Here is a 26,599-nt window from a genome sequence, read left to right on the forward strand (position 1 = left end):
GCTTCATCCACCACCACTATAGATGGCCTGCGACAGAGATTTAGTAACCAAGGGATACCTGAGATAGTGGTGAGCGATAATGCAACCTGTTTCGTGAGTACAGAAACATAAGAATTATTCAGAAACAACGATATTGTGCATCTGACATATGCTCCATATCATCCATCTTCAAATAGACTGGTGGAACGCGCAGTGCAGACATTCAAAGAAATGATGAAGAAAAGTGCAGAAGGCAGCATAGCAGCAAAAGTGTCATGTGTTCTGTTCAGCTACAGAATAACACCTCAATCCACAACAGGACTTTCTCCTGCTGAGATGTTATTAGGTCATAGACTACGCTCCACACTGGACCTAGTCTATCCATACCTGAAAGTAAAGTTGAATGCAGAAAGGAAGAGAACCATGACAAACGTACCAAGGGCTGAAGTTCTGGAGAGGGGGTACCCTGTCCTTCCCAGAAATGTCAGTCATGGGCCAAAATGGATTCCTGGATTCATAGACAGTGACTGGACCTGTCTCCTAAAAGGTCATGTTGGGAGATAGTAAAGTGGTTTGCAGACATGTTGATTAGATGCTTGCTAGATGGGATGGAACAACAAGTGAGTTACCAGTTGTGATGGCAGAGGATAGGCTGTTCTCTAGCTATCCAAGTGTTTCTGTGGTGCACTGTTATGTTCCCCAGTTTCTGTGTTGTTGTGGGTTTGTATGTGTGTATTTCAGGAAATGGCTTCCTGAAGTCTTAAGCAGCTGATTGGTCGACCCCATTGATGATTGGAGCTCTGACCCCGCCCTCTCATCAGGAGATACAGCTGTTTTCAATTACCGACTCCTTCTGCAGCTTTAAAAGCCAGTGTTCCTTTTGTTAGGAGGAGAGAGCTTCTGGGTATGTGCTGTATTGGTTGCTGCTCAGTGAGAGTGGCTTGGTATGTCCTGTGTGTTGGTCTGTATAATTTGTGAAGTATTTTGTAGCTGGTTTGGCTGATGTTTATGTATGTCATAGGACTGTGTTTTTGATTAGTGAAATTGTTTACTAAGTTAGTATTCTGTTTCATTTGTTCCCAGGGGGAAGGCACCTTGGGAGTGCTTAGGCAAGAGGCCTGTGGGTGTACATATACCTGTAGTATGTACTGTCCATGCACACTAGGTAAGACCTGGGTGGACCATCCCCCTGTATTTTGGTTAGTGTGCCAGTTGTTGCTAGTAAGGTAGGAGAGGGAGCTCTAACTTTTACTTTCTTTGCTTTGGTTCCGTCCAGCTCTTTCCCAAATTACCATGTGAAGAAAATTAAATTCCCTGTAAACGGTACTATATTCTCCCTCTGTCATCCTTGCCCACACCTGCAATCACATACCTCTTTCACTCCACGGGGAGATGGTGTTGCGTTCCCTCCAAGAGGCGTGTGTAACATGCACGTTCCACAGACAGAATGTAATGAAAAAAACAGTCCACTGAGAGAACTCTTTCAGAGTCAGTCTGAGCCCAGCTCAGAAACAGCTGGTGGATTTTCCACCACTGAGAATGAACACTACCCCTACTGCTCTCTGAACAAAGAAAAGAAAAATAAACTAAAAGACTTGTGTTAAATACGTATTTACCCAAGCACGTGTTAAATACGTATTTACCCAAGCACGTGTTAAATACGTATTTACCCAAGCACGTGTTAAATACGTATTTACCCAAGCACGTGTTAAATACGTATTTACCCAAGCACGTGTTAAATACGTATTTACCCAAGCACGTGTTAAATACGTATTTACCCAAGCACGTGTTAAATACGTATTTACCCAAGCACGTGTTAAATACGTATTTACCCAAGCACGTGAAATAAAATCTCATGTTATTTACACTGACTTAGATCAGTGGAGCACACAATTGTGGAAGTGTTTCAGTTAAAGGAAGGTGATTTCAGAATTAGTTTAATGCAATAGAATAGCATAGGGAATGTCTTATGTTGTATATCCTAAAGAATGGATTATTTGTGAAGATGTTATATTGGAATCTCAAAGGGAGGTATGTACTATTAAAATTACACATGCACAACACCAGGTGGTGTAACATTTGAGTACCCATTTGTATTGTTAGAGTAACTAATACCACGTTTAACACCTTTTTTTTTTTGGTTACATGATTCCATGTGTGTTAATTCATAGTTTTGATGTCTTCACTATTATTCTACAATGTAGAAAATAGTAAAAATAAAGAAACCCTTGAATGAGTAGGTGTGTCAACTTTTGACTGGTACTTATATATAAAAAGCCAGCCCTTTCAACCTATACAAATATATATCTGACTAATGTTAGCGACACTATTTTCCAATATGCTGTGGTATCCATGATAATCCATCCATTCATTTCTTGGTGTTAAACTGGTGCTGATGAGAATGCATTCACGCTTCACAGGTTAGCGTTTTTGTCATGAATCTTGTTCTAGAGGCAGCTCTGCAGAGTGGTCACAAGCTGGCATAGCCACAAAGTCCTACAATATTATTTTAAACCTAACCACACTGCTAACCTTAGTGCTTAACCTTCATTTAAAGACAACAAATACACATTTTTTTTTTCAGAAATGTTTACAATAAAGCCAACTTTGACTTTGCAGCTGGACAATCTAGCGGAATTCTCTCAGTGCTGCCTCCAAGACAAGACTCATCCCAATAAATGTCAACCTGCGCATGCATCACGTTGGCATTACCCATAATGCACAGCGAGACGTTCCGTCAAACACGTAAACATACGAGTTTCTTAACGCGTTCATGTCCCAGTCGGAACTCGAAATATCCGAATAGCTAACTGATTACACGCGGCACGTGTACAACTATCCAGTTAGCATGTCGGAAGTTACTAGTTCCGCCAAATATCGAACGCGGCATCTGTCCTGCGTGTAAGTTTGCGCCACAACAGAATGTAGGCAAATAAAAACGGTGCCCGGTGATGCTACGTTACGAGAAATAAACTACTTTGTGGTGAGTGTTGCATTGACACGCGTCTTTTCAGGTTAGCTCACAAAATAACAATTAATGTTCTGTTTGGAAAGCTATGTTAGTTTTGCTCTTGACAGCTAGTTAATGTTAGCTAGAGTGCAGTAGCTTGCTAACTGACAGCACGTAGGACGAGGAGAGAGCAAAAGCGGGTATTTGAGTAACTAGCTAAAAAAAGGTGGTGTCTTTTTAATTGATATTATGCGACGTGGATAAAGATATTAAATGCCAATGCCAAGCTAACCGAGTAGTCCTGCTATTAAATATAACGTAATGTTAAGCTAGCAAATTAGCAAACATCACTAGCTAGCTATCACATTTTGCACCATCCTCGACAACGGATTTTGCCAGCAATCTGCTGATCAACCTAGCTAGCTTCAGCTATCTCCATGTCCAGTGTTACTGAGCTATCAATCGCTTATGCATGTACCATATCCTGGTAAACAATGGAGAGGAAAAAAATGCAGGCTCACTCAAGACAAATGTAGCCAGTTAGCTTACTAGCCAGGGGCTTGGAGAGGGCACATTTTTTTCGCGAGGCGTATTAAGTAGCCCAATATGTCCTCTTGGAGCCTACCGTTACTCCTTAACCATATATAGGTGTGAATCAATTTAACCTTTTTGGTTTTTGAAAATTATTTATCGCTGATATGAAAGGTAAGGAGGTCCTTACCTTCCTTATGGACCCACAACATTATTGTGTTTTTGAAACAAAACACCCATAAAAATGTACCTAAAAATACTTAATGTTGACTTATCAATTACAAGTAATATAGATGCATGCTTAATCTCTGCAATTTACCTCTGCTAGATCACATTTATAAATAAAAGTTCTATTTTTATATAACTGAAACAATTGGAAGGCCAAATTTTACATACAGTATTTTATGGAAATGATAAATTAACACAAATTAAGGGTGGCTTCCACAGCACATGAGGGACAGAATTTTACTGTGTGTTGCAAATGTATTTCTTGCACTTGATGCATGTGTACTAAACTCAGCAAAAAAAGAAACGTCCCTTTTTCAGGACCCTGTCTTTTAAAGATAATTTGTAAAAATCCAAATAACTTCACAGATCTTAATTGTAAAGGGTTTAAACACTGTTTCCCATGCTTGTTCAATGAACCATAAACAATTGCGGTCAAACAACCACCCCTCATCACTGTCAAACGCTCCCTAAAACACTTCAGCGAGCAGGCCTTCCTAATCGACCTGGCCCGGGTATCCTGGAAGGATATTGACCTCATTCTGTCAGTAGAGGATGCCTGGTTGTTCTTTAAAAGTGCTTTCCTCACCATCTTAAACAATCATGCCCCATTCAAAAATGTAGCACCAGGAACATATATAGCCCTTGGTTCACTCCAGACCTGACTGCATTAGCATCGAATAGCCCCCGCGAAATGAGACCTTTCAGGAAAGTTAGGAACCAGTATACACAGGCAGTTAGGAGCGCAAAGGCTAGCTTTTTAAAAAAGAAATTTGCATCCTGTAGCACAAACTCCAAAAAGTTATCGGACACTGTAAAGTCCATGGAGAATAAGAGCACCTCCTCCCACCTGCTAGGAAACACTGTTACCACCGATAAATCCACGATAATGGAGAATTTCAATTAGCATTTCTCTACGGCTGGCCATGCTTTCCACCTGGCTACCCTGGTCAACAGCACTGCACCACCCCACAGCAACTTGCCCAAACCTCCCCCATTTCTCCTTCACCCAAATGCTGATGTTCTGAAAGAGCTGCAAAATCTGGACCTTCTCTTTCTAAAATCACCCACCGAAATTGTTGCAACCCCTATTACTAGCTTGTTCAACCTCTTTTTCGTATCGTCTGAGATTCCCAAAGATTGGAGGGGGAGGCACTCTAGACCCATACTGCTACAGACTTATATCTATCCTACCCTGCCTTTCTAAGGTCTTCGAAAGCCAAGTTAACAAACAGCTGACCGACCATTTTAAATCACACCGTACCTTCTCCGCTATGCAATCTGGTTTTCGAGCTGGTCATGGGTTCACCTCAGCCACGCTCAAGGTCCTAAACGATATCATAACCGGCATCGATAAGAGACAAGACTGTGCAGCTGTATTCATCGACCTGGCCAAGGCTTTCGACTGTCAATCACCACATTCTTATCGGCAGACTCAACAGCCTTGGTTTCTCAAATGACTGCTTCGCCTGGTTCACCAACTACTTCTCAGACTCTCTTCTCTGTATACATCAATGATGTCGCTCTTGCTGCTGGTGATTCTCTGATCCACCTCTACGCAGACGACACCATTCTGTATACTTCTGGCCCTTCTTTGGACACTGTGTTAACTAACTTTCAGACGAGCTTCAATGCCATACCTTTCCTTCTGTGGCCTCCAACTGCTCTTAAATGCAAGTAAAACTAAATGCGTGCTCTTCAACCGATCGCTGCCTGCACCTGCCCGCCCGTCCAGCATCAATACTCTGGACGGTTCTGACTTAGAATATGCGGACAAATGCCTAGTTGTCCGGTTAGACTGTAAACTCTCCTTCCAGACTCACATTAAGCATCTCCAATCCAAAATTAAATCTAGGATCTGCTTCCTATTTCGCAACAAAGCATCCTTCACTCATGCTGCCAAACATACCCTCGTAAAACTGACTATCCTGCCGATCCTTGACTTCGATGTCATTTACAAAATAGCCTTCAACACTCTACTCAACAAATTGGATGTAGTCTATCACAGTGCCATCTGTTTTGTTACCAAAGCCCCATATACTACCCACCACTGTGACCTGTATGCTCTCGTTGGCTGGCCCTCGCTTCATATTCGTTGCCAAACCCACTGCCAAACCCATCTTTGCTAGGTAAAGCCCCGCCTTATCTCAGCTCACTGGTCACCATAGCAGCACCCACCCATAGCACGCGCTCCAGCAGGTATTTTTCACTGGTCATCCCCAAAGCCAATTCCTCATTGGGCTGCCTTTCCTTCCCGTTCTCTGCTGCCAATGACTGGAATGAACTGCAAAAATCACTGAAGCTGGAGACTCCTATCTCCCTCACTAACTTTAAGCACCAGCTATCAGAGCAGCTCACAGATTACTGCACCTGTACATAGCCCATCCAACTACCTCATCCCCATACTGTTATTTATTTATTTTGCATCCCAGTATCTCTACTTGCACATTCATCTTCTGCACATCTATCACTCCAGTGTTAAATTGCTCTATTGTTTTTTTCGCCACTATGGCCTATTTATTGCCTTACCTCCCTAATCTTACCTCATTTGCACACACTGTATATAGACTTTCTTTTGTATTATTGACTATGTTTATTCCATATGTAACTAACTCTGGTGTTTGTCGCACTGCTTTGCTTTATCTTGGCCAGGTCGCAGTTGTAAATGAGAGCTTGTTCTCAACTAGCCTACCCGGTTAAATAATAGTGAAATTAATCAAATTGAGAATTAATGAACATGCACCTGTGGAATGTTTAAGAGCTTACAGACGGTAGGCAATTAAGGTCACAGTTATGAGAACTTAGGAGACTAAAGAGGCCTTTCTACTGATTCTGAAAAACACAAATTAGGATCCCCAGGGTCCCTGCTCATCTGCATGAACATGCCTTAGGCATGCTGCAAGGATGCATGAGGACTGCAGATGTGGCAAGGCAATAAATTGCAATGTCCTTACTGTGAGACGTGTAAGACAGCACTACAAGGAAACAGGACAGACAGCTGATCGTCCTCGCAGTGGCAGACCACGTGTAACAACACCTGCACAGGATCGGAACATCCAAACATCAGACCTGCGGGACAGTTACAGGATGGCAACAACAACTGCCCGAGTTACACCAGGAACGCACAATCCCTCCATCAGTGCTCAGACTGTCTGCAATAGGCTGAGAGAGGCTGGACTGAGGGCTTGTAGGCCTGTTGTAAGGCAGGTCCTCACCAGACATCACCGGCAACAACATCGCCTATTGGCACAAAACCACCGTCGCTGAACCAGACAGGACTGGTAAAAAGTGCTCTTCATTGACAAGTCGAGGTTTTGTCTCACCAGGGGTGATGATCGGATTCGCGTTTATCGTCAAAGGAATGAGCGTTACACCGAGGCCTTTATTCTGGAGCAGGATCGATTTGGAGGTGGAGGGTCCGTCTGGGGCGGTGTCGCAGCGTCATCGGACCCCCCCCCCCCCCACAGAAATGTCTGTCAACTTTCAGGTGTCTTGGTGGAAGAGTGGGGTAACATCTCACAGCAAGTACTGGCAAATCTGGTGCAGTCCATGAGGAGGAGATGCACTGCAGTACTTAATGCAGCTGGTGGCCACACCAGATACTGTTACTTTTGATTTTGAACCCCGCCCCCTTCAGGGACACATTATTCCATTTCTGTTGGTCACATGTCTGTGGAACTTGTTCAGTTTGTCTCAGTTTGAGTCTTATGTTCATAGAAATAATTACACATGTTAAGTTTGCTGAAAATAAGTGCAGTTGACAGTGAGAGGATGTTTATTTTTTTTGTGTGTCTTCCTGTCCTTCTTTGGTCCACACACATCCCAGCACTTCTTGTTGCTACCAGCTGCAATCTAGAATGATGAGAACTTAGTTCGGGAATTTTACTTAGTTTCAGCAGGCCAAGGTAGGAGAGTCAGACGCACACGTGTGCAACATCACTCACACTTCTGGTATTGGTGGTGTTGGTTCTGTGGGTCGGGTGGATGGGGCGCCAGCATCCTCCTCCTGAATGTTACTCACAATGGCTGCAGAAGCTGGGGTCCTCTGGATTTGAGTTCTTACCAATGCCTTGCCCAGCTCCTCGAAAAAGAGCCGTCTCCTCTGGAGCTTCTCTGTTCCAATCTCTCCTACCTCAAATGCCAATACCGATTAATCGGCCTGTTTTTTTTTTTTTTGTAAAATATTTTTTTGTAATAATGACAATTACAACAATACTGAATGAACACTTATTTTAACTTAATATAATACATCAATAAAATCTATTTAGCCTCAAATAAATAATGAAACATGTTCAATTTGGCTTATATAATGCAAAAACAAAGTGTTGGAGAAAGTAAAAGTGCAATATGTGCCATGTAAGAAAGCTAACGTTTAAGTGCCTTGCTCAGAACATGAGAACATATGAAAGCTGGTGGTTCCTTTTAACATGAGTCTTCAATATTCCCAGGTAAGAAGATTTAGGTTGTAGTTATTATTGGACTATTTCTCTCTATATACGATTTGTATTTCATATACCTTTGACTATTGGATGTTCTTATAGGCACTTTAGTATTGCCAGTGTAACAGTATAGCTTCCGTCCCTCTCCTCGCTACTACCTGGGCTCGAACTAGGAACACATCGACAAAAGCCACCCTCGAAGCAGCGTTACACATGCAGAGCAAGGGGAACAACTACTCCAAGTCTCAGATCGAGTGACGTTTGAAACGCTATTAGCGCGCACCCCGCTAACTAGCTAGCCATTTCACATCGGTTACACCAGCCTAATCTTGGGAGTTGATGGGCTTGAAGTCATAAACAGCGCAATGCTTGAAGCACAGTGAAGAGCTGCTGGCAAAACGCACGAAAGTGCTGTTTGAATGAATGCTTACGAGCCTGCTGGTGCCTACCACCGCTCAGTCAGACTGCTCTATCAAATCATAGACTTAATTATAATATAATAAACATACAGAAATATGAGCCTTAGGTCATTAATATGGTTAAATCCGGAAACTATCATCTCAAACAAAACGTGGCATCCCTAAGTCTAAATATTCCTGCTACATTTGATTTGATTTGAATTTGATTTGATACATTGCACAGCCTTCAATGTTATGTCATAATTACGTAAAATTCTGGTAAATTAGTTCGCAACGAGCCAGGCGGCCCAAACTGTTGCATATACCCTGACACTGCGTGCAATGAACGCAAGAGAAGTGACACAATTTCACCTGGTTAATATTGCCTGCTAACCTGGATTTATTTTAGCTAAATATGCAGGTTTAAAAATATATACGTGTGTATTGATTGATTTTAAGAAAGACATTGATGTTTATGGTTAGGTACACGTTGGAGCAATGCCGGTCCTTTTTCGCGAATGCGCACCGCATCGATTATATGCAGGACAGGCCAGATAAACTAGTAATATCATCAGCAATGTGTAGTTAACTAGTGAGTATGATTGATTGTTTTTTATAAGATAAGTTTAATGCTAGCTAGCAACTTACCTTGGCTTCTTACTGCATTCGCGTAACAGGCAGGCTCCTCGTGGAGTGCAATGTAAGGCAGGTGGTTAGAGCGTTGGACTAGTAACCGGAAGTTTGCAAAAACGAATCCCTGAGCTGACAAGGTAAAAATCTGTCGTTCTGCCCCTGAACAAAGCAGTTAACCTCTCTAGGGTATGTGGGACGAAATCGTCCCACCTACTCAACAGCCAGTGGAATCCCGTGGCGCGTTATTCAAATACCTTAGAAATGCTATTACTTCAATTTCTCAAACATGACTATTTTACACCATTTTAAAGACAAGACTCTCGTTAATCTAACCACACTGTCCGATTTCAAAAAGGCTTTACAACGAAAGCAAAACATTAGATTATGTCAGGAGAGTACCTAGCCAGAAATAATCAGACACCCATTTTTCAAGCTAGCATATAATGTCACATAAACCCAAACCACAGCTAAATGCAGCACTAACCTTTGATCTTCATCAGATGACAATCCTAGGACAGTTGTACAATACATGCATGTTTTGTTCAATCAAGTTCATATTTATATCAAAAAACAGCTTTTTACATTAGCATGTGACGTTCAGAACTAGCATACCCACCGCAAACTTCCGGTGAATTTACTAAATTACTCACGATAAACGTTCACAAAAATCCTAACAATTATTTTAAGAATTATAGATACAGAACTCCTTTATGCAATCGCTATGTCCGATTTTTAAAATAGCTTTACGGTGAAAGCACATTTTGCAATATTCTGAGTAGATAGCCCAGCCATCACGGGCTAGCTGTTTAGCCCTCACCAAAGTAAGATTTACTATAAAAAAAATTTGATTACCTTTGCTGTTCTTCGTCAGAATGCACTCCCAGGACTTCTACTTCAATAACAAATGTTGGTTTGGTTCAAAATAATCCATAGTTATGTTCAAATATCCTCTGTTTTGTTCGTGCGTTCAAGACACTATCCGAAGGGTAAAGAAGGGTGATGCGCCCGACGCGTTTCGTGACAATTTCTAAATATTCCATTACCGTACTTCGAAGCATGTCAACCGCTGTTTAAAATCAATTTTATGCCATTTTTCTCGTAAAAAAAGCGATAATATTCCGACCGGGAAACCCTGTTTACTTTCAAAGAGAGAATATAAAAACATGGGGTCGCCGGTGCACCCGCCTCAGTCTCATGGTCCTCTGATATACCACTTACCAAAGGCGCTAATGTTTTTCAGCCATGGCCTGCAAAGACATCATTCAGCTTTTTCCCGCCTTCTGAGAGCCTATGGGAGCTGTAGGAAGTGTCACATTACAGCAGAGATCCTAAGTTTTCAATAAAGAGAGTGTAGAAGCCCAAGAAATGGTCAGACAGGCCACTTCCTGTAAGGAATCTTCTCAGGTTTTTGCCTGCCATATGAGTTCTGTTATACTCAGACACCATTCAAACAGTTTTAGAAACTTTAGGGTGTTTTCTATCCAAAGCCAATAATTATATGCATATTCTAGTTTCTGGGCAGTAGTAATAACCAGATTAAATCGGGTACGTTTTTTTATCCGGCCGTGTAAATACTGCCCCCTATCCCTAACAGGTTAACCCACCGTTCCTAGGCCGTCATTGAAAATAAGAATGTGTTCTTAACTGACTTGCCTAGTTAAATAAAGGTGTAAAAAAAATTGATTGTTACACAAATTTGAAATCGGCCCTAATTAATCGGCCATTCCGATTAATCGGTCGACCTCTATTCAGGAATGGGTGAGCATGTAGTCACCCAGGTGTCCTACACAAGTTTCCCAGATGTGGCCGAAGTGATACTTTTTGAAGTAAATAACTATATACAAAATGCTATTCTAACACACCCCCCCCCCCCCCCCAAAAAAAGGGAAATTTGAAAAAAATTGAATTAACAAGGGTACTATTTACACACATTCAAAGTACAATATTGTGAAGACCCTCAGTCCTCTACACAATATTGTGCTACTGATGCCATGCCCCATAGCAGTCTCTTTCTGCTGTAAAGCAGAGGGTTACTGAACAAGTGGTGTAGGTGATGGGGCATTTCCTGTGACAAAGCGCACAACGACGCCTCCCTACTGTGCCCTTTTTGCCCTGAGGCACATTCATGCCTGCAGAGATGAATCTGGGCAGGTGAACACCACTGGTTGGAGCAGAAAGGACAGAGGTAGAGGGGACAGAAGGTGCTGCAGTGGACTTCCTGTAGCAAGCAAGCTCCTGGATGAGCTGCTCTCGGAAGGCTAGCTGTGAGATGGGGGGGCTGTCCACAGCTTTTAGCCATTTCCTTCTGGAGGATGAAGGCATTCACCACAGCAATGTCGATGAAATTATAGAAAAATGTCTTGTACCATTTCATTGTCTTGTGGAGAACATTGTAGTAACCTATCAGCGTGTCTGACAGGTCCACACCTCCCATGCCCTTGTTGTAATCCTGTATGGCTGCAGGAATGGGTACATTTTTGGTGGTCCGTGCCCCAATAGCGCCCTTCACACGCCTGACGACGTGATCGCCACTGAAGGACTTGTGGATAATGGTGCACATGAGCACCTCTCTGGTATCCATCCGCTTCAGAAAGAGCAGACCATCTTGGCAAATCCATCTCATGGTACCCCGCTCAGCCCGCTTAGGCATGTCATTTGCCTTGGTTTTCGGAAAGCCCACTGTTGGTCCGAATGGTGCCACAAGCCCACACATCCAGCTTCCTCAGGTCTGTGAACAGGGTAGGGCTTGTGTAGAAGTTGTCCACAAAAAGTTTGTAGCCCTTCCCCAGCAGTTGAAAATCGAAACTCCATAACTGAGTCCTTTACCGGTCGCAAAACTGCTTTTCCCCTCAACAAAAAAATTGCACGTGTATGCACACGCAGAATCAGCCAAAACAAACAGTTTGTAGCCCCATTTAGTTGGTTTATTACACATGTATTGTTTTAGGCCTATTCTGGCCTTTTGAGGCTACCATCCTCTCATCGATGGAAAGTTTCTGGACGGGCTGAAAATAGGTCTTGCAGGCCTCAACCACACTGTGATAGGCTCTGCAAAATATAACCTCTATCAAACCTTGCTGTGTCTCGCTTCTTCGCGTTGTCCTTATCAACTTCTGGGTCACTGATATTAAGTGCCTGTGAGATTGTCAGAAACCTTTTGCATGACAGTGGAGGGGAAAGGCGGTTGATAGAGGGAAGTAGTTTTCCAGTAGTCTTTCAGGGTTTTCAGCTTCACAAGACCCATGTAAATGACCATTGACAGGTAACAAAAAAGATCTGACATGGAAATGGGCTTCCATCCCTCTTTCTTACCTGCCTGCTTCTTAGCACCATACTTATTAGTGTTCAACACCTGGGAATCAACAACTGACGGTGGAAAAACAGCTGAAAAAGTTGCATGGGTCATGTCCAGTTGAGGTCCTGGTGGCCTTTTCGGTCTAAATATTGGAGGTGGTGGCGCCACATCCTCCAGCACAGAGTGCCAACGACCCTCCTCTCTGATTGCAGGTTTCTCTTCCCCACCTCTGCTTCTTTGACAGACTTCACACCTAGCCGGGCGGGGGTAACTCAGTGTCACTTTCTCTATCAATTTCGTCAATAATATCGTGTAGATCTGTATATCTGGACTTTGCCTTTAATTTTCCAGATTTACTCGCTATAATTCTTTCGATAATATAGGGGAAAATGAATTCAAATTCAAACTGCTTTATTGGCATGAAAAACATTGTCAATATTGCCAAAGCAACAACGTTGTAATACAATTATAAACAATAACAGATAATAATATAAAATGGCAGTGAATAATAATAATACAAAATTGAATAAAAAGAATAACAAAATAGTACAATGTAATAAATTGAAATATGGAAAATGAATCAATAACTTAATAACGGTCATCTTCACCATTACATCAGTACTACAACTACTATCATTACCACTACTACTACCATCACCATCACTAAACTGCTATCATTACCATTACCACCCATACTGCTACTATTTGGAATGATTAACAACAATAATAGTAATAATAAGTAAGTTACTGCTTACTATGCAGATTATATTATTCAGTGTCCCTCAGGCTATGGCAGGCAAATACATATTTGGCTGCAAGAGGAGCCATTACTCCTTCGCCCATGAGTATTTTGAGTTTTTCCTCTGGGTTTAATAAGTTCAAATTTGGAATAAATGTAGTCATTTCTGTAAATAACCAGTTAGGGCTAGGGGGCAGTATTGACACGGCTGGATAAATCGGGTACGTTTTTTAATCTGGTTACTACTCCTGCCCAGTAACTAGAATATGCATATACTTATTACATATGGATAGAAAACACCCTAAAGTTTCTAAAACTGTTTGAATGGTGTCTGAGTATAACAGAACTCATATGGCAGGCCAAAACCTGAGAAGATTTCATGCAGGAAGTGGCCTGTCTGACAAGGTGTCGTTCTTCTTGCCTCTGTTTATTGAAGACTGAGGATCTCTGCTATAACGTGACACTTCTTACGGCTCCCATAGGCTCTCAGAAGGCGGCAAAAAGCTGAATCGTGGCTTTGCAGGCTCTGGCTGAAAAAAAGTAGCGCGTTTGGGTAGTGGCTGGTTACAGTACTGTGAGACTCAGGCGCGTGCCCACGTCGACCGAATGCTTTGTTTTCTTTCCTCTGTTTACTTAAACGCAGATTCCCGGTCGGAATATTATCGCTTTTTTTACGAGAAAAATGGCATAAAAATGGATTTTAAACAGCGGTTGACATGCTTCGAAGTACGGTAATGGAATATTTAAATGTTTTGTCACGAATTGCGCCATGCTCGTGACCCTTATTTACACTTCGGATAGTGTCTAGAACGCACAAACAAAACGCCGCTATTTGGATATAACGATGGACTATTTTGGACCAAACCAACATTTGTTATTGAAGTAGCAGTCCTGGGAGTGCATTCTGACGAAGAACATCAAAGGTAATCAAACTTTTGTAATAGTAAATCTGACTTTGGTCAGGGCTAAACTTGGTGGGTGTCTAAATAGCTAGCCGTGATGGCTGGGCTATCTACTGAGAATATTGCAAAATGTGCTTTCACCGAAAAGCTATTTTAAAATCGGACACCTCGATTGCACAAAGGAGTTCTGTAGCTATAATTCTTAAAATAATTGTTTTTTTGTGAACGTTTATCGTGAGTAATTTAGTAAATTCACCGGAGGTTTGCGGGGGGTATGCTAGTTCTGAACGTCACATGCTAATGTAAAAAGCTGGTTTTTATATAAATATGAACTTGATTGAACTAAACATGCATGTATTGTGTAACATAATGTCCTAGGTGTGTCATCTGATGAAGATCATCAAAGGTTAGTGCTGCATTAGCTGTCTTCTGGGTTTATGTGACATTATATGCTAGCTTGAAAAATAGGTGTCTATTTCTGGCTGGGTACTCTGCTGACATAATCTAATGTTTTGCTTTCGTTGTAAAGCCTTTTTGAAATCGGACAGTGTGGTTAGATTAACGAGAGTCTTGTCTTTAAAATGGTGTAAAATAGTCATATGTTTGAGAAATTTAAGTAATAGCATTTCTAAGGTATTTGAATAACGCGCCACAGGATTCAACTGGCTGTTGAGTACGTGGGACGAATTCGTCCCGCCTAGCCCAGAGAGGATAAGGAATCTCTTTGTGAGGAATATTTATCACAGTAAAGGAGAAAGTGCATCTGTCTCTACCTCCCTTGTCGTGCAGTGACCACATACATGCTCCTCTTTTGGGTAGCCATGTCTTTTTATGTCTGCCGGTTTCTATTGCCAATCGGTGGTCACTCAGCCTGTACTTGGTAAGGATCTCTCTCTGCTTTGTATCTCTGACAGAGTGGAGATAATCAGCCAATTCATATTCTCTGTTTAGGGTCAGATAGCAATTTAGTCGGCTTTGGGGTTTTGTTTTATTTTTCCAATGTTGTAAATATGAGTCCTTTGATTTGGTTAATGATTTTGTTTATTTGAATTCTTTCTTTTGAAGCAGTGCTGGTGTCCGCTTGGTTGGTGAGGTCCAACACCAGCTGACTGAGAGGGCTCGTTTCTGGGCTCAGCTCTTGGGTTTGGAGTGCTTTAAATTGCAGACTTGAATTTGGACTTGAATTTAGATGTAGCCAAAATTTTAAATGATCTTTTCTGTATTTTCATTATTACTGGAAAGCGGACCAATTCTGCCCTACATGCATTAGTTGGTGTATTTCTCTGGAGTTGTAGGATTTTCTGACAGAATTCTGCATGTAGGGCTTCAATTGGATGTTTGTCCCACATTTTAAAGTCCAGTTTATTGAGTGGCCCCCAAACCTCACTTCCGTAAAGAGCTATTGGTAGGATTACACTGTCAAATATTTTGGTCCAAATTCTAATTGGGATGTTGATTTTTGAATGATTTCATTTTTATTGCATACAATGCTCTGCGGGCTTTTTCTTTGAGTGCATTCACTGCCATATTAAAGTTTCCCGATGCCGATATGGTCAGACCAAGGTAGGTGTAATTTTTAGTGTGTTCAATGATGGTGTTGTTCAGGGTGAATTTATATTTGTATTTCTGAAATCTGGTTTTCTTTTGGAAAATCATGATTTTCGTTTTTTTTTTTATTTTACTGCCAGGGCCCAATTATGGCAATATTGCTCTAGAATATTAATGTTCTGTTGAAGACCTTCTTTGGTTGGTGATAGAAGTACCAAGTCATCAGCATATAGCAGGTATTTCACCTCTGTGTCAAATAGTGTGAGTCCTGGGGCTGGAGAATGGTCCAACATGTCTGCTAATTCATTGATATAAATGTTGAAAAGGTTTGAACTCAAACTGCAGCCTTGTCTCACACCTCGACATTGTGAAAATAATTCTGTTCTTTGGTTTGATTTTTATTGCACATTTATTTTCTGTGTACATACATTTTATTAAGTCATACACCTTACCACCAAGCCCACTTTGGAGAATTTTGTAGAATAGCCCTTCATGCCAAATAGAATCATGCTTTTTTTAAAGTCAATAAAGCAAGCCAAGATTTTGCCCTCTTTTTTTTTTGGTGGACGTGTTTATTAATGTGTGTGTGTGTGTATATATGGTCAGTAGTGCGATGGTTAGGGAGAAAGCCAATTTGACATTTACTTATTACATTTTTTTTCTTGCCGACTGGTTTGATCTCAACTCAATACTGCTAAGCACAAACAACGTGGCTCCTTCAGGTAGAAATTTCAATGGCGAACGGCTGTGTTACACTCGACTTTCCTTCAAGAGCTGGTCTTCCCGGATATAACCATTAGATATTGCAGTTTACCTCAGCTCATTGGCTATCTACCAAGCTAGATTTCAAGACGATCAGTGGTCATTGGGCCGAAATAGTCAATCAACAAAGCACTGGTCATATCATTGGCGCGCAATGTGGTCATTGTTTGGTGTGTTCAAATCAGTTCCTTTCGGTCAATACGTCCCGCAAAAAGAACCATCATGTATGGTTGTGTTACTAACAAACAGAGGATTGCAATGAAACCAACCATGACTAGATAAATGTACGTTTAGTGTGAGTAATTACATCGACTGTTTCGTCGGAAGTTGAAGGAGACGGAATTCATGACACAAGCCGTTTACAAAATGCTTCGTGTTAGGCTATAAAAATGGATTTCATCAAACAAAACGACCATTTATTGTGAAGGTTGGACCTTTTTGCATTGCCAAAAGAAGATCTTCAAAGGTAATTGATTATTTTATTGCTATTTCTGACTTTCGTGATGTTTCATTCAAAACATATTGCAAATGCCAATGTGTAACACAGAAAAAATCCAATAGATGGCGAGCACGCTCCACTGTAAATTTTCATATTGCAAATGCACATCAAGACCCAAGGGTCAAATTTAGAATTTTTTTTTTTTTTTTCAAAAACTTATCACCCCCTTAATTAGTGCCTTCTGGACCGTTTTCTGAAATTCTTGCTATTTTTATATATATTTTTTTTTATTATTTCAAAAAAGTTTTGTCAATTATACATGTATAAAATCTGTATGAACATGCTTTTGTAAAAAAAAATTACAACTTTTTTTTTTGTCCATTTGCAATATGATTTCATAGGAAGTCAAAAGTCAGTGAACCATTGCCAAATGCAATGTGAAAGTATTGAAAGTGCTAAATCAGGATGTTATGTCCGTTTGCCATGTACGATCATAGGAAGTCAGTTTCCAAACCCAAAAGTCAGTGAACCATGTCCAAATGGCATTTATACTGCCCAAATGATATATATATATATAGCACTATGTTAAGCCATGAATCAACCTAGATGGTCTATTTGTCATGAATGATGAGGGAGTAAGTTTTCTTTTATGATTTTTATTTTATTTTATAAACTTCAAAAATCTCCAGGGGCACCCCCTATTGGATGGGCACGGGTGGGGGGTGCTCCCTACCCAACCGTGGACCTCTTGCACCTCCCTAAAGGCATTAAAAGCCATTTTTTAAAAAAGGTCTCCTGGTAACCTGTTCCAGGCACACGGCGGTCCATTTGCAATATCTTTCAATGGGCATTTACCATCACGAATTTGACATGCTCAAAAATACTGCAGGAATGCGAAATTGACTGGCCCGATGAACTCAGGATGGCCGGGCAGTGATTCTGGTTCCTCTCCATCGCTCGTTGGTGTTGATTTCAGAATGTCAATTTGGTGATGGTCTATCACTGTTTGTTTAACCTCTTACATCTAGGCGTTCCGCTAGCGGAACCCCTAGCCAACAGCCAATGGGATCGCATGGTGCGAAATACAAAAACCTCATCCAATAATTTAAATTTTTCACACATACGACTATTTTACACTATTTGAAAGATAAACCTCTCCTGAATCCAACCACGTTGTCCGATTTTCAAAAAGGCTTTACAGTGAAAGCAAAACATTAGATTATGTTAGGAGAGTACATAGACCAAAATAACCACACAGCCATTTTCCAAGCAAGCATATATGTCAATAAAACCCAAAACACAGCTAAATGAAGCACTAACCTTTGATCTTCCTCAGATGACACTCCTAGGACGTTATGTTATACAATACATGTATGTTTTGTTCAATCAAGTTCATATTTATATCCAAAAACAGCTTTTTACATTGGCGCGTGATGTTCAGAAAATGTATTCCCACCAAAAACTTCCGGTGAATTTACAAAAATACTTATCATAAACGTTGACAAAATACATAATTATTTTAAGAATTATAAATACAGAACTCCTTTAAGCAATCACTGTGACAGATTTTAAAATAGCTTTTCAGCGAAAGCACATTTTTCAATATTCTGAGTACATAGCTCGCCATCACGGCTATTCAGACACCCGCCAAGTTCGAGGCAACCTAAACTCAGAATTAGTATTAGAAATATTGTATTACCTTTGCTGATCTTCGTCAGAATGCACTCCCAGGATTGCTACTTCCACAAGAAATGTTGTTTTTGTTCGAAATAATCCATAGTTATGTCCAAATACCTCCGTTTTGTTTGTGCGTTCAGGTAACTATCCAAAGGGTAATGCGCGAGCGCAATTCGAGACACAAAAAGTCAAAGTTCCTTTACCGTACTTAGAAGCATGTCAAACGCTGTTTTAAAGTCAATTTACATGGTATTTTTTATGTAAAATTGCGCTAATATTCCAACCCGACAATAGTGTATTCATTCAAGGAGGACAAGAAAAAACTGCGTGCTCGTGTGAACGCGCAATTCTCAGACTTTCCACTTCCTGCTTGGAATTTTCTCAGGTTTTTGCCTGCCATATGAGTTCTGTTATACACAGACACCATTTCAAACAGTTTTAGAAACTTTAGTGTTTTCTATCCACATCTACTAATGATATGCATATTCTCGTTTCTGGGCAAGAGTAGTAACCAGTTTAAATTGGGTACGTTTTTTTTTTTTATCCGGTCGTGAAAATGCTGCCCCCTATCATATCAGGTTAAACATATTACAAATGGACAAAAGTCAGCCAGCAAGTCACCGTCCATCAATCAATTAGCTATCATTCTGACACTAAACTGACACCACACCCACTTTTTCCAACTCGTTTAGAAGCCAACTATCACATATTTCAGAGCAGGCCCAAAATTCACAGTGCCTTCTGTTTAAACCATAATAAAAACATAAAACACGTAGTTACGTTCTAGTTGCGGGTCCAGTTCTGACATTGTGTAGGCCTAGCTGAGGCGACCCCGAATTCCAAGTTTTGGCTCGATAGGTCAATTTGAGCCCAAGCAGTGACCTTAATTGGAGCTGAAAATCCAAATTTTTCCGGGCGTTACTACGGGGTCCTTGAATGAGCTATCAGACAGAAACGTTAGGGTCCGTCTATGGGCCGAGGCGGTTTCAATGCACCTAGTCTTGCGACTCTGGGACTTTTCTAAATGTTGTCATTTTTGTGATGGCCATAATGAATTGAAGTTATTGCAAATGTACGAGGCTGTTTCTCAGTCTGAGAACCTTCTAGAGCCACATAACTCACCGTGCACTATCGACTTGAGCTCTAGAACAGGTTTCTAAAGTTTCAGAACTCTAGGTCTGACGGTTCTTTGACAGTTCGAACAAAGGTAACTATTGCAGGCTCTGTGTCTCTAAGCCCCACACTGTCACTCCGTCCTTGCTGTGTTTTGTGTGTGAGCTTTCCTTGGAAATCTGATGGGATTAATGACTGATTTACAGTTCATGTGGGTTGCCTAATCACATATTTGAAGTTTTGGAAAGATGTGACTTTTTTAACCCTTCGAAAGAGCCCCTTTGACCCCAATTAAAGGCACTTCCGGTTGGCACAGGAAGCTTAATGTAAACACATCCTCATTGGGCTTTTACAGAATTCTGAGTTTAAAGTCTACGTTAAGAACTGACTGATTTACACAGGGTTGAATGCAGTGATTATTATATATTTTATTTCAAACTGCAGGTTTGGTACATCAAAACACCTTTAGGGTGAATTTAACCTTCTGGTTGCTCCAGGAAGCTTAGAATCAACACAGGCAGACCTCATAGTGGCCTGATGAATTGTCATCGGAGACAGGTTCATAAGGCAGTCATAACCCACATAGGCTTCATGTTGAATTACGGGGAAGAGGCAATGTATTCCTATGGGGAGAGAAGTCATTGCAAACTGTTTGATGTAAACACCTTCTTTTCACTGTTAAGGGTTAATGCCACACGGTCAAGGTTAGGCTTGCACAGATCGGGAGGACCTCAGGAACGTTCCTGAGGTCGAATTGTGCTTCTAACCCTAACGGTTCTCTCGCTGTCACCCAAAAGCACTTGAAATTTAGGTCCAGGCTTCATTATGGGCCTACTTTTTTTCACGGTCGCTGCGCTCGGACTGCGCGAGCTACGGTCAAGCGGGGTATCTCGTTGAACTCGGCCCAGCCTAGAGATTATGGTAATGCCATTGCGGGCTTGGTGTGTCTTCAAGCCCCGCACTGTCTCACTCCATCCTTTGTGTGTGTGTTTTATTTTTTTCTTTGACATCTGTTGGGAGAAATGACTGATTTACAGTTCAGGAGGGTTGCCTAATCACACATTAAGTTTTGGAAAGGTCTGACCTTTTTAACCCTAAGAAACAGCCCCTATGGCCCCAATTTAAGGCACTTCACCATTGACACAGGAAGCTGAAAGTGAACACATATCCTCATTGGGGTAGGCTCTTATAGAATATTGAGTTAAGTCTTTACATTAACCCCTGTGCGGCCTCGGACATCCAGCGAAAAATCATATCGCCATTAGCATAACAAAATGTAATATTTTTTTTAAAAATGTATTTTCAAATTATATTGTTTTATAGATGCACCTCTCCTGAATCGAACCACGTTGTCCGATTTCAAAAAGGCTTTACAGCAAAAGCAAAACATTAGATTATGTTAGAGTATATCGTAAAAGTAGCCACATAGCCTTTTTCCGACCAACCACATGCATCACAAATAACCAAAAAACAGCTAAATGCAGCACTAACCTTTTACAAACTTCATCAGATGACACTCCTAGGACATCATGTTACACAATACATGCATTCTTTTGTTCGATAAAGTTGATATTTATATATAAAAACAGCATTTTACGTCGGTGCGTAACGTTGACTAACTATTTTCCCTCAAATGCATCCGATGAAACAGAGCTACAATTTACTAAATTACTATTCGAAAACATTTTTAAAATGTAATATTGTCATTCTAAGATTTATAGATGAATATCTCTTGAAAGCACATGTAATGCCAGATTTAAAATTAACTTTACTGGGTAATCATACTTTGCGATGAAAGGGGATGCGATACTCTGAAAAATAGGCTAACGTTACAGGTCAGCGCCATCTTGGAACAATCGCATATCACATCTAGTCTTGTATACTATTGTCAATAATCCCTTACCTTTGGTTGTCTTCATCAGAAAGCACTTCCAGGAATCCCAGGTCCACAACAAATGTATTTTCGTTCGAAAAAAATTACTCTTATGTTCCAAGAGCTTGTTCTTGTTAGCGCGTCTGAAGGCTGATCCAAATGCTCCGTCGGACGCGGCACAGCCATTTCGAGAAAATGCTTTTTTTTCCCATTTAGGTTCGTTCAAACGTTGTATAACATAAATCTTCAAGGCGTTTTTCAACGAGAGCCAATAAGATTCGAGGGGGACGATTGCATTGTTTCAAAACGTTTCGAAAGGGGAGGGTAACCAGGGGCGCCGGCGTCATAATGGTGATGGCCCTCTCCGTGTGACCACGTTCCACAGCGTCTCATTCACTTTGTAAAGACTGGGGACATCTAGTGGAAGCAATAGGAAGTGCTCAATGAACCATAGCTCACGGTGTAATTAATAGGCAACGTGATGAAGTTGAGTTCGCAATTCAGAATTCCACTTCCTGTTTCCATCTGTGTCGGGGTTTTGACTGCCATATGAGTTCTGTTATACTCACAGACACCATTCAAACAGTTTTAGGAACTTTAGGGTGTTTTCTATCCACAAGTATTAATTATATGCATATCCTAGCTTCTGAGTTTGAGTAGTAGGCCGTTTAAAATGGGCACAATTTTTTTTCAAAATGCGCTGTGGCGCCCCCTATCCTAGGCGACCGTCAAGAGGTTAAGAACTGACTTATTTACAGAGGGTTGAATGAATGTGTTATTTCAGAAAATCACATATCTCGCAGAGCTCTGAAACCTGCCTTAGCGGATTTGTCTGAACACGCTGCAACTGGATCTAACTTTTGGGAAAACTTTTTTTTTTAACATCACTAATTGTACGATTTCTCTTAAATTACGATAGATAAATGTCTGGTTCTTTTTTTTCCTGACACCGTAGGTTCATGTACTTTGACGTGAAGCGGTCAAATTAGTGCTCTATTTTAGTTTTTGACCTTTAATCTCATAAAAATGGCCTTAACTCAAAAAGAGTTGAGGCCTCGACGCCATCTTGTTCGGGGCTAACTACCCATTATGCCAAACCTATGCTCACTAAGTTTCGTCTTCGAAGTCTTTTCCGTTTAGGAGAAATGGCCATGTCGTGATTGATGTTTTGTACATTTGCAATAAGATTCCATTCACCATCTGCTGGAATTTACTGGGACAGCGGAAAAATTACCAAAATGTGAACATTTTATACAATGGAATCCCGAATGTCCGAGAGACTTCGTTCGATGACTTCCCGGAAGATCTGGCCCCGGTGCACGGCCCGCCGCTGTCCGCGAATTTTACAAACATTCACGGACGTCTAAGGGACCGTACATTTGCAATATGGAGTTTCTCATCGATCATACAGCAAATGCCAAAAAGTGTCCTTCATGTATGTAAGATGCATATATTTACAAGAATGTTTAATATTACGAATGGTGTATTTAGAATTTTTGCGCACTGCAATTTCACTGGATGTTAGTCAGGTGGGACGCTAACGTCCCACCAAGCCTAGAGGTTTTAAGGAGCCACACATGCCAAGCTGTTTTGTGTCCCTCTCTCAATTTGCACCTGGCTGGGTTAGTGTGGGAAAATACTGCATTTTTATTTTATTTTTTACAACATATTGTAATAACATTGTGCAGGTTCCCATCAAGACATTGTGTAGTTCCACACACTACAAAGGGTAAAGAGTGCGAGAAAAGCGGGAGACAGGTTCTTGGTGCTATGTTGGAACAGCAGGCCCAGGGAGGAAGAAGACAGTGTCAAGGCACACAGCAAACCTTTGTTTAATTTTTACTTGTTTTCACCTACATACACACTTTTATTACCCTCGGGTCCACTGGACCCGAACACCACACATGTAATATGAATATGTAAGGGGGTGTTATTTTGCATGTTCTTCACAGAAAATGAGCCAAGGCCAATGAGTCTCAGGTTATTCATTGTATCATTTTTCTTTTAGTAAACATTGAAAATGGGTCCCACAGACCCGAACAACACACAAGGGTTTTAACAAAACTCCCCCGTACAGAAGACGCCTTCTTCCAATGACTGATGTGTAATGGAACTGAGATTCATGATCAAGGTCAAGCTATTAGCACTTTGAAAAACTGCTATCCAAGGTACCGAACCGTGGCAGACAGAGATTAGTCCCGCACTAACTTCAGTTGTCCCATTTATTATGATCTATTCTAGTGTTACACAAGGCTACCCAAAATAATGTAAATTAGATATAGCTATGGTAATATTGATATGCTGGCAATTCTGTGAAACTAGGCCTATTTTATCAGAATGCTAATGAATTCACAATCATGCTCTATGAACATGTTCAATTTTTCCCTCTTTTTTTTATTATTTGTATTTTATTTTTTTTTCCTTTTTTTTTTAGGTGTCCAGTGAGTGTGTAGAGCTAGCCAGCTGTATGATGTCAATGGTCTTGTTTGCCTCTGTGGTGCGGGTGGTGGACGGTCTACCCCTGTCTGCCTCCACAGACTACGAGCAGGACAAAGGCCTTCAGGAAACCAAGAAGCAAGTCAAAGCACTGTCCAAGAAACTCAGCCAGTTCCCTGACCGGTGCACTCTGAAGGCTGGACAGTACAATATCAAGTAAGTTGCAAGTCACACTTAATGGGATACTTCAGGAAGTTGCTAACTAGTGCTAGGCCAATTGCTAACTAGCGTTACCCATAGACTTCCAGTCATTGTGCTATCTTAAGTATAATTCAACTGAATCATAATCATAAAGGGTGTCGTGTCTTTGGCTATGCCGTATTAAGTGATATGACATGCTAACTTATAAAATGATTTCTCTGTAATTAATATTACCTGATTAAGCTAATCATGTAAATGTAATTAACTAGAAAGTCGGGGCACCACGGAAGAACGTTTATAGAGCCGTTATCTTCCGAATAAACTCTTAAAATACTTTGTAATATTTTACATCGATAGCAGTCAATATTAACCCTTGTTTTATTTTCAGTCTCATAATGAAAGTTGTAAGTTCTTGGCTATCTTCACGAACCCTGGCTAACAAGTTGAATCAGCAATACAAAATTGGGTTTAATTATTTATTTACTAAATACCTAACTAATCACACAGAATTACAAATACACAGAATACAATGATGTCATACAGAAAACGTCCCGGTAGACGGAACAGATATGACGGCTGGTTACACAAAGGAAAGGGGGTTGGGCTTGAATGAAAGAGCGGGAAGATTTAGGAACAGAGAAACAGCAGCTATGCTATCGTAAATTACCGCCCATTTGGAAAAGGAAAATGCAATAAATATTTACTCTGAGCTGCGCTTTGGTAGATTGGTCGTAGATGCTGGCCGGGTTGGCCAACAGATCTCCCTGATTTCGGAAGAATGTCAATGGTGGTCGATTGGATACGTGGTGGTATCTTCGTCTGGTTGTTAGACTGGATCCGTCGTCCGTCCTTTCCTAGCCCACGTAAGCAGCGGCCGCTGCTAACTCAACGGCTAGGAAGTAGCACTTCTGTAGTGAATAAGCTCAAAGTTCATACCATTCGCCACCAAAGCTCACGCCGAGGTTGGCTTAGTTCTGTTCTTGACATGTGTGTCCTTCTAACATAGAGGCTGCAGACCTCACGTACTGGAACCAACGTGGTTATCTTTTCGTCAAAGGATTATATAGTGGAGAGGGGGAGGGAGGTGTTTCATCGTTTATAACCGCTGTCTCTTCACAGGGTTGGGCCACTGATCGAGCAGGGCACTTTCCTTATGAAAACCCAATTCTCTCGTTTGGAAGCTAAAATTACATTTCATCTCCTAACAAACATTTTCAATATCAAACATTTCAATTGCATAACAATTCCATGTGACTCTGATAACTAGAGGGTGGATACTTTCCCAGGTACAGTTTGTCGTCCTGTCATCAATCATAATGTCTCAGATGACAACTGAAATGAAATCCATACTCATTACGTTATCAAGCATATTTCCAACTGGTTTTATTAACTAAATATGTGGTACCTTTCCCCATTTGTTTGATGTTCCCAGACTCTCTATTTAACACAGGCTATTCAAGTCCTTCAGTAGATTCAGAGAGGGGAAGGGAGAAATGTATTTATGGGGGGAGGGGGGGGGGGGTCATAAACCTTACCCACAGGCCAACGTCATGACAAGGGTGTTACAGGGTTTGGTTTTTCCATTTATGTGAGGTTGGACTTGTGTAAGTATAGCTTGTTGGCGCATAGAATGCACCGATTGGTGACCTCGTTAGTCAGTATGTGTTACACCTGTGCTGGTTGCCATCTCATTAGTGGTAAGGTGTTTCACCTGTGCTGGCCTTGGTGCTATTTATGAGTGGCTGGCCCAGTACTCTAGTTGTCTTGATAGATGCCGGGGGTTAACACCTTTAATTGGCTATCCCTATTTTTATTTCTAACAATCAATCCTTTATCTGATTTTGTTTTGCTTCACATTTTTGGAATGTTTCCTGTCTTTAAGTTTGGTGGGTTTTTCTTTTGGTTTGCTTCTTAGGCAAATTTTTGTGGCTATCTTTTAGGTCCCAGTTGTTGTTGTTGTTATGTAACTTTCAGTGGACAGCCCTATGAGTGTCTTTTAGAACCCTTTCTTAAACCACACCGGTTTTGGTTGTCAGTTCCTTCTTTAGTTTGAGTAACAGTTTTTTGGGGGGGAGGGGAGGTTTCCTGGGGAATGTAACAAAGTTGGGTCTCGTCCGGGATATTGTTTCCCATGAGTATGGAAGTCACTCTAGTCACCTACTCTGAAGCTCTGCTGTGCCCAGATATTTGAGTGTTCAAAATACACTTTTGTGGTAGTTTGTCACTGACATCCCTTATAAGATTGGTGGAATCATTTTGAAAGTTGTATAAACACACAGGCTAATAAAAATTTAAAAAGGGCCATGGACTCTAAGTTGAAAGCATTTGTAATAAACCCTACATGGGAGATGCTAGATACATTTATGAAGGCTAATCTGCTCGATATTGTAAAGCATTATATCAAACTGGTATCTGGCAATCCAAAAGCAGTAGTCCTTTGATCGGTACGGCTTTGGTGG

At 41.0% G+C, this 26,599-nt stretch overlaps 1 protein-coding gene across 2 annotated transcripts in view; it reads left to right on the top strand.

Annotated features, from left to right (window-relative positions):
• The first annotated feature begins 2,810 nt into the window (after window positions 1–2,810).
• Window positions 2,811–26,599, top strand: part of LOC106582349 (vesicle-trafficking protein SEC22a) — a 41,413-nt gene continuing 17,624 nt past the window's right edge. The window contains exons 1-3 of one of the 2 annotated variants that reach the window (XM_045704774.2): window positions 2,822–2,962; window positions 23,512–23,671; window positions 23,938–24,155. In XM_045704774.2, coding sequence (XP_045560730.1) covers window positions 23,971–24,155 — 185 coding nt within the window. In that variant the 5' untranslated portion in view covers window positions 2,822–2,962; window positions 23,512–23,671; window positions 23,938–23,970. Of the gene's footprint in view, window positions 2,963–23,511; window positions 23,672–23,937; window positions 24,156–26,599 lie in introns of both variants that reach the window. The other variant, XM_045704773.2, reaches the window with a different exon arrangement.

Source organism: Salmo salar, chromosome 21, assembly GCF_965601325.2.
Source record: "Salmo salar chromosome 21, fSalSal1, whole genome shotgun sequence".
NCBI lineage: Eukaryota > Metazoa > Chordata > Actinopteri > Salmoniformes > Salmonidae > Salmo > Salmo salar.